Source organism: Egretta garzetta, unplaced genomic scaffold (genome assembly GCF_000687185.1).
Source record: "Egretta garzetta isolate BGI_Z169 unplaced genomic scaffold, ASM68718v1 scaffold39, whole genome shotgun sequence".
NCBI lineage: Eukaryota > Metazoa > Chordata > Aves > Pelecaniformes > Ardeidae > Egretta > Egretta garzetta.
The window spans coordinates 356625-369364 of NW_009260945.1; the positions used below are offsets into that span (position 1 = coordinate 356625).

Here is a 12740-nt window from a genome sequence, read left to right on the forward strand (position 1 = left end):
GCAGCCGCTGCGAAGGAGAAGGAGCTGTCGTTGGTTTTCACGGTACCAGCAGGGAGAAATGGGGGCAAAAAACTGGCCAACTGCGTTCGGGGTTTTGTCGTTTGCGTTCTGAGAAATGTGGATGCCAGCTTGCATGCGGTGCTCAGCACCTGTCCCTTCCCCTCCCGGTACTAGCTGCTGTTTTACTCCTGGGAATCTCTTACTTCAGCCATCGTAATTCTTCTTTGGAGCTGGCGCGACAGCGTAGCTGGAGCTGGGGATAACTTACCAGTGGTTAATTCCCGTGCCCAGTTGACAAGTGGCTAGCAATCTGGTGACATCCTGAAACCAGCTTTCCTAGAAGGCTAATTTTTTTCCCAGACAATTGGAGCAGGCTGTTCTTCCTAGATAGCTGGTTCTCAGTGCACATGTTCCTGCATGAAAATAGGGGCTTTTTTTCTTAAGTGACAGAAGCAACATTAGGATCTTATTACACAACTTGATGTGCACCAAAGACCAAATTAATTTTGCCTAGGCAGAGATTTATCTTTTGTTGTCCTCTTCTGCTATGTGAAAACACGGTGCTTCTGGAAGATAAATGCCAAGGTGAAGGCCAAGTTATTTATTTTAGAAGTAACTTGCATTAAAAATTGTACTGGTATGGGGCAGTGAGCTTGTTTTGAACCATGTATCTCCTGAATGTGCCTCAGATCCTGGAACATCCCAGTAGGTTAATGTAGCTGAATGTCTTGGCCTGTACAGACACTGAGCTTTCCATCCTGTACTTCACAGGGATCATAAGGTTTGTGACCTATGTGAGTACTTCCTCCTGCCCCCCAAGGTGTTGCCCATGAAAAATAGTGATATCTGTCAGTCTGAATGAGGATTAATAAATGAAGGGCTGAGATTTTTTGCATTCTCATTTGTTTGGGTTTTTTCTTTACTAGTCACAAGGGGTAATGCAAGAAATTCCGTGCTAGGTGAATATAAGAAATAGTGGTAGCATAGTAACTGCTGGGTAGCTCATTTTGCTAACAAGCAGGGCTATAATTCCATTTGAGAATAGGCTGTGTGGTTTTCAGAGTGATTTTTTTTTTCAGCCATTGAGTTAACAAAAGCTAACATGCAAAACTTAAAATGTTCTGAGCACGTGGACGTATTCCTTTAAGTGCCTGAGGGGTTTACCGCACTTCCCAGTACCTGTATGAATTCCACTTCCATCCAAGCAGTAGATACATGTGTATCACATAGCAAGTTACCTGCAAAAGAACACTTGGCCGTAAAACAGAAATATTAAGCTCTGCTACAACTACAGTTGCTTTCCAGGGTTGCATTATCACTAGTGAGTTGTGCGAGTTGCACGCTTGCTGTTTGACATCAGTAGATCTGCTCAACTGCTTCATAGTTACTGCCAGGTTGCACAGTACCACGTGTGTTTCGGGAGCTTCCCTTCATGCCAGAGGAGCCTGTAGGCTGTATAGCATCTGCTTGTCATTCCTGGCTGGAAATGGCCATGGGCTGAAATGCGATCAGGTCACCAAAGTGTGCTTCCAAACAAGGCAAAATCAATTTGCCGATCTTCTTGACCCGAGTCTGTAAATACAGAAGATTGATCAGGATGATGATGGACTTGCGGTCTAGTCTGGGAGACTGAGTGAGAAAAATGTCTGCTGGCTTTGCCCAGTGTAGCATGCACGTGTTAATGCATGCAGCGCTGAACGCGCCAAAGGTGGGCTGCTCTAGTAAGACATAACAAGTAATGGTCTTAATTGAATCAGTTTTGCAGTTGACCGTCATTACAGATGATGATTATTTTTCTCCACCAACTTGTAGAGAAAAATAATCTTTATTTTAAGAAGAATGTGTGCATGCATGATAAATACACATCAGTAAAAAGTGCAAGTTCTGTGTGGTCTCTGCATTCGCTGGGGGATGAAGCCAGTTGAATCGTATGTATACACCAGTTAAATGATATGTATACATTTTGTAGTATGGTACTATAAATGGAGGAGATGGAGGATATGTTGCTCTTAGCGCTAAAACAGATGAATAATTCTTTTAAAGGTCTGGAATATCAATGATCCAATTGAAAATGTGTCAGCTGAGATGAGTCATTTGTTAGCCTCATTCAGTGACTAAGAAATGGAACAGCCATCGATGTCCAAGCTGAGTCACAGCTTCTGCATATTTCCTGAAATAATTTTTGATTGATAATGATGGAGCAGTTGAAATTGCTGTATTTGTTTGTATTGTAATTTGCAGTCTGCAGAACACCAGTATACGTATTGTTTAAAAGATCAGACAGTAGCTAGAACAAACCGAAGCAGTATTTCAGATAGCGTGTGTGAATAAGGAATGGTGTCCTGCAATTACCTCCCTTTATTTTTCTTTGCTCTGTTACAATTATTTCTTCCTTGTGCCGTTATACATGTGCGTCATGAGGAATGAGGCAGAAGTGACCCTTCTGACTCTGTGACTGTGAGATAACAGCACTTTAAAAAAAGTGGTAGCAAATAAAAGAAATCCTAAGTATAGCAGAGTAAGGAACAGTGTATCAATTTTGTTCTTAAAGGCAGTCTTGTTCATACACTGTGGGTATTTCTGGATGAAAAGCATGAGATCTGATAATTTTAAACCTTTCCTTTTTTTTTTTTCTTTTTAAAGATTGTCGGGCAATTTGCTGTTTGGGGTAAGAGCTAAGATTTTAAGAATATAAAACTTAGTGGTCCTCTTACTTGCTCTGTTGTATTCCATTAAATCCAGTAATCAACTGGATTCACTGGAACCTTACAGTGAAATAAGACAGATCAGAAGCAGCACCCCTCCAAACAAAAGTGCGAAGGATGGTCTGCATGATTTGGTATTTTGTAATGGAAGGTATTGGGCATCCTCGAGTGCATGGGACAGAGCAAGGAGAACCAAGTTGACTGTTGCTGGTCTGATGGTGAAAGAATTCTAGAATACAGCTTTCTATCCACAGGACTTTCCACACTGAGAAAATAAAAATGCAGCAAAGCTAAACCACAAGTATAGGAAATAATATTCAAGATCCTCAGAATTGGTGTTAAGGCAAAGCATTGCAGACTTACAAAGTCAGATTTAAAGACACTTCTGTGTCTGATAAACTGCCTCCAGACATGCACAGGTAATTCAGTCTATGCAGCTCACACCAATATCCCTGCTCTTTCACAGAAAGATTCTTGCAGAAGCCCTATGTCAATGTATTGATCTTGGTAATTCATATCCTTCCCTATCTTCATTTGCATCCAGCTCTTGATTTAGGATTAAAAACACATGACTACAAGAAATTGTGTGCTTTTTGTCACTGGATCACTTTGCATTTACACTTCTCCTTCTGCATATGCCCTTACTTGAAGTTCAGGAGTCACTTTCACTGGCTGCACACCCAAACAGGCTATACTGGTTTGTACTGATCCAAGAAATAAATTGTGCTTATTCTCTGAACCCATCACTCTTCATGAGACTTATTTTCTTGTGATAGTCTGTGCAGCCAAACTTCCCTTTTCCTGTGTCTGCTGTAGGCTGAATCTCAATGAAGGACTTGATAAGGTTGGGTGTCTTGGAGGTAGTTACTAAACTAGCCTTTCATCTTTGGGCCTGCCAGGTTATTCAAAGGGGAAAAAAAAGCTAGTGTAAATTGCTGGGTTTACCATATAACATAATTGTGCTTTCGGGTCTATTGGTGTTGATAAGGCTTATTCCAATTTGGCAGGTAAAATAAAACAACTTATTTCTGTCCTTATTTGAAAGTGGAGAAGAATGGAAACAAATGCATGTATGAGAGTAACAGGGATGTGACAACACGTAGATGTAGGATCTTAAAAGTTGAAGTGAATGAAGGGGAAACTCTCTGGAAAGTGACTACAAATGATTAGAAATGCTGATCAGCGCTCTATGTTCCAGCTAGTAATTAAAACGATAAAAGCATGTGACTTGGGCATTACATACCTTGTTCCTCTCCTTATCACACCTGTTCTAGTATCAAGTCTTGTAAGTTCATTGTAATAGAGATGAACTCCCTATCTTATTTAATATTGCTGTCTTTTATTGAGGCAGACCAAAGAGAAATGGAACTAAACCAGAGCTGAATTGCTAGTATTACGTCGTTAGATGCAAAACCGAATATGTGCCCTTTCAAAAATTGTCTGACCAGTTATTTCATAAGAATGAATGCTTCTAGAAAGACCTGCAATAATGTATTTGTAATAATATGTCATTATCAAATGGCTATGGTCTTTGCCATATCCATCTGTCTGCTTGTTGCCTACTTGTTATGATGTCACGCTGGGTGTTCCTACACAGGTTTCCACATCACAGTTCTGCCTCCAGCTGCCTTCTCTTGCAGGAATGTAGAAAAAGTTAATTTTTGTAAAACGCTCACAGCGTGAAAAGATGTATTCAAAAGATCATCACTGAAGTTAATGTACACAGAGAATGGTTGCCACCATGCATGTTGTGGGGTTTTTAGTTTTGTGGTGGTTTTTGTTCCCTATCCCCCCAAATGATGACTGCCTTGCAAGTGTTTTGTTATTTGGAATTTCTCTTTCATTATCAACATTACAGTGATGATGTAGAAGGTGGTCTTAGCCACTGGATAAGAAGTGGCCTTTCTGAAATAATTTCAAAGCTCCCAACTTAATTGTGCCAAACCCCTCCTAACCTTCCATATGTTTAATGTTATGAGCTTTACATATGAGCATGTTGGGGTTGGTTTTAGGGTTTTAGTTTGATTCTTTTTTTTTTTTTTTTTTTTAATTTTTCTCCTGAGTTTGTCAAGCTAGATTGTAAAAGCAAGGTTCTAGATTATTTTTGAAAAACATGATTTTGACAGAGTTAAAAGTTGCAGGTTAAGGTTGCTCTTAAAACCTCCACCACAATTACAGATATTTACATTCGGTGGAATTTCCTTTTTTTTTCTCCCCCAGTGACCTACATCTCATGAATGCTGTCTTGTCTTTGTGCTTACGCTTTGTGTCTACTCTGTCTTTTTGTTTGTTGGGTCTGTTCAATCTGTTTGTGCCTTGATTAGTATCTGACTAAAGCTCCATCTTATAAATACTTGTGCATATCAGTCATCTTATGTATCCAAGCAGTTGCTGGTATCATATGCATGAGTAGGACTGGCTGTGTGCATAGCTTCATGGAATCGGGGGAGTAGTATGCAGCAAATTCAGCTAACAATAAATACAGGACTGTGTTTTGGAACAATGGATTAATACTGAAGCATATTTTAGCTAGTTAGGAGTTTTAGAAGTTTTAACTATGCATGGCATTTGTGCCAGTAATCGGTATATGCACGCAGTAGATAAATGGTACCTTTTTTGGTTGTTTTTATTGTGGCTGCCTAGAAAACCACAAAAACTTACTTAACAAAATCGGATGGCATATAAAAGACAAAGCAAAGATTTTTGCAAAACTGAGACTACTGCATTTTTTCTAAGCAGCAACTCTGAGGGCTCCAAAGACCTAAATAACCTTTGCAAAACTGTACGGGAGTGATCCAGCAGGAACAGTTTTAAAACAACAGCCTATCTGATACTTAATAAGTTCATATCAAAGTTTGGACTCCTGCCTGGGATGAATGCAAGATTTATTCCTGGAGTCACATCAGAGCTTAGGACAGTTGTATCAGGTTGCTCTTGGCCCAAAACATCTATCATGTGTGAGGTTTGGGGTTTTCTTCTTAAATAGAACTGGGTTTATTTGTCAGCTAGTAATGCATTCATGGAAATCATAATGTTTCACTGTGTTGAATTTTATATGTCCTTTGTGAATTTCTACTTGTGACTTCTAAACAGTCTTGTAAACTTTGGGGCTAATGACAGATGTGGTTGCCTTGCACGTGTACCCTTCTGCCCAAGGCCTGTACAGCACAGTGTAAAGTCAGTCTATTCCACACAGGAAGAATGTGAATGTCTGCTGCATCCCTCTTACCCTGTGGAGCCCAGCTTTTTAAGGCTGCCCTGAAGTTTTCTGGCTTTCCCACTGCTCACATCAAGTTTTCCTCCTCTGTTTTGAGCTATGAAAATAGTCTTGATTTTATTTTTTTCCTGTGTTTTACAGTGGTTTGAACTTTATTGATTTGATGGTGCGACAGGGGAATATCGACAACCCTCCTAAGACACCACTTGTTCCTGGCTTTGAATGTTCTGGAATTGTAGAAGCTCTTGGAGATAGCGTGAAAGGATTTGAGGTAATATTTTCTTTATTTGCAGAGCAAGACTACATAATCACCAGTTCACTGAGTGTGTTGTCCCTAATCCCTTCTTGTCTGCCAGCGACAGCAGCCTTCACCACCCCGTTGAGACTGGAAAGGGCAATTTTTCCTTGCTGCTTCCCAAGCATGAGAATGACCTCCTGAATTAGTTTCTAAAGCCATCACTGTCATTTCCTTCAAATCCTTCCTGAAAAGTCTCTTGTGCCATGTGCGTATCCTGATGGTGAAGTAGGAACTGGAAAGCAGTTAAGAAATTAACAGAGGTGGAGTTAACTTGTTAAGTTTCTTTTCTTGGCCATGTGTGCTGTCATCATTGCTCTGCTCCTCAAAGCCCATGCACTGCTGATTCTAGTTCCAACTTTTGATCTTGAGTTAACGAGCCCCCCATCTACAGTAAGTATTGCTTCTTACAACCATGTGCATTCATGAGGCGCAGATAAAATTGGGACACCGATTCTGGGTATGTGACTTACTCCGATCACTCAGCAAAAGGATCTGTTTCACCTTACAGAATAGTGATAAATGACAAATAGTTAATGTATTATAATGTATATTTCATAACTGGTTGGCATTATGTACTCTTTGGTGTCTCCTATTACATATAAACAGCATTCTGTCCTACCTCCCATTCTATTACTGATTTTAACATCTATATTCCCTCCAATCTTGCACTTTTTATTTCCTAAGTAGATAAGATTGACATGCATTAACTCAGTTTTTATTTCAAAATTTTTCTATCATTTTAGCTATTTGCTGAGTCAGTCATGTTATCAAGTAATTGCATTTTCTGAATTCTTATTGTATCTTGATCTTAAGAAAGCAATTACCTAAAATATTTTCATTTAAAGGTAACATTTTTGCTGTTCTAGAAGACCTGTAAAAATTCTCAATTCAGTAAAGATAATGGCCAATTTAGTTTCTAGTATGGCCTCAGTGATGAGCTCTTCTTAGGACATTTCTCTGCCTTCCCACTCCTGCCCCATCTCTGCCTTGAAACAAGTCAAAATTTTCCAATGCTTTTTGTGACAAACAATAACTTTGCTGTTTGAAGAACTCTATTGCTTCAGTTGTTCTGCTCTAGTATCTGTGTTTTATAGTTACACTCCATACCAAAGAATATTCTATGAAAGGTCTATAGAAAGTCTGCTCTAGATCAGCATTCTCAGTTTAAAAGTTCTTGCTATTTTTAAAGGGCACCCATGAGGCTACAGCATATGGTGCTTGTTTGAATAACATTGCACCTGACTGAACATACGGGGTCTCTCTTAAAGTTATATCTTTGTTCTGATTATAGAACATGTTTGTACTCTGGTGTACTCCCTGAAATTGAAACAAGCCATGGTATTTTATTTTTTGCGTATAATCTGCATAGCCATGGTTGTGCTTGAGTGATCTAGAGGAAGGGTGGACACTCAGAATAGCTGCTGTGCACAGGTAGGAACCCATCAACAGGAGGATGCACCATGAGGAAGAACGTTCTGTCAGTTCCTTTATGGATTTCTTGCACAGAGTAGGAGCACACCAGATGCTTGTCTCCTGACATACACTGTTACCACTGTCCATAGCCATGGCAGGAATGGGCAAAGATTGCACCCTACATCTTCTGACCTTCTTGCCCTTTGTAGATCTCTCCCTGTTCAAGTCACATTAAAGTCACGGGGATTTCATGCTTTGGAAAAATGTGTCTTACTGGCCCTTGGTTTGTACTACCTGAGATACTGCAACTGAGACAGTGCCAGCCACTCACTGTCTTCATTTGCTGTGACTGCGTTATCATATGACAAATGACAGCATTGAATGACAGTCTCTTTTGGCAGCGATATGTAAGAACATGTTTTACATTGAAAGAAAGCCTTTTTTTGTGGAATAATGGTGTAAATACCTATTCCTTCTCCCATTAAAACAAAAAGCTCATTTCTACCGAGCTCGAGTGTAGGCCTTATCTCTCCTTAGTTGTGGGGATGATTCTCAGGAGCTACAGCCTAATCAGGAAAAAGCTCATTTCTACCGAGCTCGAATGTAACTCCTTAGTTCTGGGGATGATTCTCAGGAGCTACAGCCTAATCAGACATGATGACTAGGCGCTGAGTAGTGTTTGTAGTAAAACATGGTATTTATTATTACTAAGAAATCCCTTGGGAATCACCAAGAGGGACTTCTCTGCATTCTTTTTTGGTAATCATTTATGGTTGTTTGCAAGGGTATAGGACATATGAACATCTTTGCTAATTAATCCTAGTGAACTTTAGATTTTAGATGCTTCTCTAACCACAAAAGGGAACCACAGAGTGGTTACCAGTGACGCATTGTTGATCTGAATGTGTTTTTCAAAAGGAGGAGGCATTTCGGTGAGATGGGAATGGTGGTTCTGTTTCAGCATCCTCATTCTAAAAGAGACAAACCCTTCAGTACTGTCAGCAACACTTTAGCTTTTAGCAAACCTGCAATATTCCAAAGCCAAAGTGATGACAAGTACTTGGGAGACCAAAATGTGCTTGTACTATAAACATTTGCCTGAAGGTTGAAGTGCTGTGCTTTACTCTATTGCTGTGGAATAGAGTTGAAATAGTCCTAGAACAACCTGTAGTATTTCTAAAGCATTAGTGGGTATTAGTAGAATGTAAGGTAGAGAATATCAGGCAGATAAGCAAAGGTATTTTAGAGGGACAGCTTCTGTTCGTTCTAGTTAAAACACAAAGTCCTGAAGTTTGATGCTTTTCCTGCCTTACTACTTATACTGTGGCTCCACTGAAGAGCTCCTTTTGTGGTTAAGGATGCTATATTTGTTGGTGTGATATAGAAAGGCAAAGAGGTCTAAGACACGGTAAAAGATGCGTAGGGGCTGCTGGGGACAAGCCATCATTGAGAGCTTCTAAGAGTCATGCCTATGAAGGTTTTAACACATATTGGCCAAACGGTTGCTTGCTGTGGCTCTCCCTAGCAGCCCCAGCAGATCCATTTCCACTTTTACACGAGTGTTGCTTTCAAAGCCTGGTTGTACCCCTGCAGGAGCCTCAGAGCTCCAGTTGCCTTGTTGTTATTCTTGTCCATCTGTGGGGAGTCACTATCTCCATTTTAAAAACCTGAAGTTGCAATGAAGGGCATTATACAAACATATGAATTTGATGTGCCTGGACCTTTGAAAGGTTCCTAGGGGCAACTGTCTGTATCTAACATTAACATAAAATCTTTATTTCTCCGTAGTGAAATACCCTTTTGCTACTATATATTTTCCAGAGAAATTGAGTAGAAAAATGTTGTATTTGAAGGGAATATTTCATTGCTCCTTTAAACCCCTTCAAATTCACTTTGTAGGCTTAGTAGTGCTTCAGAATCCAGAGATAAATGGTTTTAAACTAGAACAGGGTAGGTTCAGGCTAGAGGTAAGGAAGAAATTTTTTACAATGAGAGTGGTAAAACACTGGAACAGGTTGCCCAGAGAGGTAGTGGAGGCCCCATCCCTGGAAACATTCAAGGCCAGGTTGGATGGGGCTCTGAGCAATCTGATCTAGTTAGCAGTGTCCCTGCTCACTGCAGGGGGGTTGGACTAGATGACCACTAGTGGTCCCTTCCAACCCTAAACATTCTATGATTCTATGATTCTATGATATATTTTTGATGTTTCAGGTGGCTTATTCGAAGTCATAGGATCAAATTCTGCTCTGACACATGGCTGTAGAACTGACAATCAAGGAAATGTTTTGGTAGAATCAGTTATTAAGATAATAAAAATAAAGGGTGGATACAGATGGTTTTATCTTCTAAATGAGTGGTTTCTGAACCCTGTCATGTACTCTATCTACCAGAGTATAAGGCCCCCCCTTCTCAATCCACAGAGAGGAAAAGTAGCTCTAAATCAGTGTGAAGACTGAGAAAACAAAGTGAAAATTATTTTAGATGTAATTTTGTTTATTCCATGCATCTCGTCAATATAATTATAATATTTTTTTCTTATTTTTTTCTTTTTTCTGTAAGCAAATTTTCTGGTTATTAGTAAGAATGCAGCTTTCATTGCTTACAGCCCCATTTGTTATTTGGGAGCTCTGCTAGCAAAAGATGATCTGTATTAGTGATGATGGAAGACTGCTCCATCAGAGAAGCAGTGTAGCAAAAAAGAGGTGGCTTTAACTTTGTTTCAATATTTTTATTAATTTGAACTGTCTAAATGAATACAATTAAAAAATAGTAAAAGCCCAAAGCTGGGCAGCTTAACTGCTGTTTTGCCAAAGAAGGGGAGCAGTGTTATCTTCACAGTCAGTCAGTGACCCGCAGCTTGAACAGGGAGAGTTGCGGGTCTTACAAGTTGCTCTCTACAGTCTCAATTGCAGCCACTGTTTTCTTCCTTTTTTGTAGATTGGAGACAGAGTCATGGCTTTTGTAAACTACAATGCATGGGCTGAAGTAGTATGTACCCCAGTAGAATTTGTCTACAAGATCCCAGATGACATGACTTTTTCTGAAGCTGCTGCGTTTCCCATGAACTTTGTAACTGCCTACATGATGCTCTTTGAAGTTGCTAACCTAAGAGAAGGCATGTCTGTGCTGGTTCACTCGGCAGGAGGTGGGGTGGTAAGTTGGAACTTTTCTTACTTTCTTGTCATCAAGTAACTGAAGAAGTCTGATGCATCTCGATTTCTGAAATGAGCCAGACCCTGCAGATATCAGACTTCCCTATGTGAGGGATTGCGGTGGGAGGAACTGCATCTGCTTTCCCATCAAACCGCTGATGTGAATTGTTGGCAGGAGATTTTTGTGAAATAAAAATGTTCTAACAATAATAAACTCTACCCAAAAACCCCTAATTGGTTGTCAGAGACCAAGGAGCAAGTGTTATCCCGAACGTTGCATTCCTGAAATTATGTACCTTGTACTTCTTCTATGTAAAAGAAGGCTGTAATGAAAGGAATAAATAAATAGACTGCCTACACAAGGTATTTCTAGGTAACCATAATCTTCCTTGCAGCAAATGGCCCTCTTGGAATACTCCTGCAAATACCTTGTTGGAGTGTGTGTGATGCTTTCTCTGTGAAAGACTTTTTTTTTTTTTTTTTTTTTTTTTTCCCTCCCCCTTTGTGGTAGAGGAATTGAAAGCAATGAAAAGCATTATCATGCCAGCCCCGAGAAAAATATACAAATGCTGAATTTGAGTCAGTGGTGGCTGCTGCATCTCATAGTTTGGATCATTAGTAAGGGGGTGTTGTGTTGCATGGGCAAAGCAACAGCAGGATGAATTTGGTGGAATACCAGGCCACACAATGAAATAAAAAGTTAGCACTTTGTGTTACCAGTTCCTTGAACTATCTTTTGGGAAAATCTCTCTCCTTTGGAAAATATTTAAGCTTGTGCAAAATATTAAGATACTAACAGGGGGGATTGTTCACATTTGAAATTATGCAGTCCTTTTCCATAAGGCAGATTTTATGACCTGAGAACATTAGCAGATCTCAGCTTTTCAAATAGGAGGATCTGTTCTGTTTTCCTCTTAGCCTTATTTATGCCAAATTGGCATTCTGTTGTCTGCTGAGGTCTGGTGGGCAGCCCCAAACACCTTATCTCTAATTCTATGCCCTTAGACCTTCTTTCAGGTTCTCATATAAAAGAAGGCTGTAATCAAAGGAATAAATTCATGAGTTCCCTGTACAAAGTATTTTTAGCTAACGGTAATCCTACTTGCAGTAAATGGTCCTCTTGGAATACTTCTGTAGATGAATGGAATTTATAATCGTATTATGCTTTGGCACAGTACAACCTAGAGCGTTATGGCTGACTTTATTGTTCTTTAATATTAAATCTTTTAATGTGGAATTTAGGACTGTTAAAGCAACATGAGGCCACACATTTAGGGGGACTGTATATTCTGCAGGAATTGAGGGCTCAGCTTAGGCTTTAAGGCCACTTGCCCAGCTGACACTGTACAGACCTGGGCTGAACATACAAAACTAGCAGAACACCCAAAAGCAATCCCTGGGCATATGTGTGTATCCAGAGAAAATGAACTACTCCTCCTTATTAAGATAAAGCATCCTTGCTAAATTTATTTCTTTCTCTCTTCCTTTTTCTAACCTCACTTGCCTCTGTTATTTCTCCCTTCTCTTCCTGAAGCGCTGTTAATGCTCTACCAACTCTAACGAGGTCTTTTTCACTAGCATCCAACTTCTGCGCTGGGCTGCTCCTGTGAGGAGCTGCTGGCTTCCTTTCTTTTATCACAGATGCTCAATGAGCAGCTTTTGACTGGTCCTCTGCCACGGCTGCTTCTGGACCTTCTCTCAGAGAAGCTAAAGGAAAGATGGGTCCTGGTTGGCTGCCAGGAGAACAAGGAGAAACCAGATTTATCACCTGCTAAGTAGTTAAATAAAACAGAGTTACCAAGGGAAAGATCAGAGATGCAGGAAGAATAGCCAAGTTGGCCAATAACCGACACAGGTCTGTGTGTGATCCGGGGGGGCTGTATGTAAGAGGGAGATGGGGCTGGCTGGCCTGCAAGGTAGGAAGCTGATTGCCATGACGCTGGGGAGAATGCCTC

The 12740-nt window shown here is 40.1% G+C and overlaps 1 protein-coding gene across 1 annotated transcript in view; it reads left to right on the plus strand.

The window, feature by feature from the left end:
- VAT1L (vesicle amine transport 1 like) overlaps window positions 1-12740 on the plus strand; it is a 63727-nt gene that overhangs the window by 1357 nt on the left and 49630 nt on the right. Inside the window, exons 2-3 of the mRNA XM_009647196.2 lie at window positions 6064-6193; window positions 10571-10786. Of these exons, the coding sequence (XP_009645491.1) occupies window positions 6064-6193; window positions 10571-10786 (346 nt within the window). The remainder of the gene's footprint in view (window positions 1-6063; window positions 6194-10570; window positions 10787-12740) is intronic.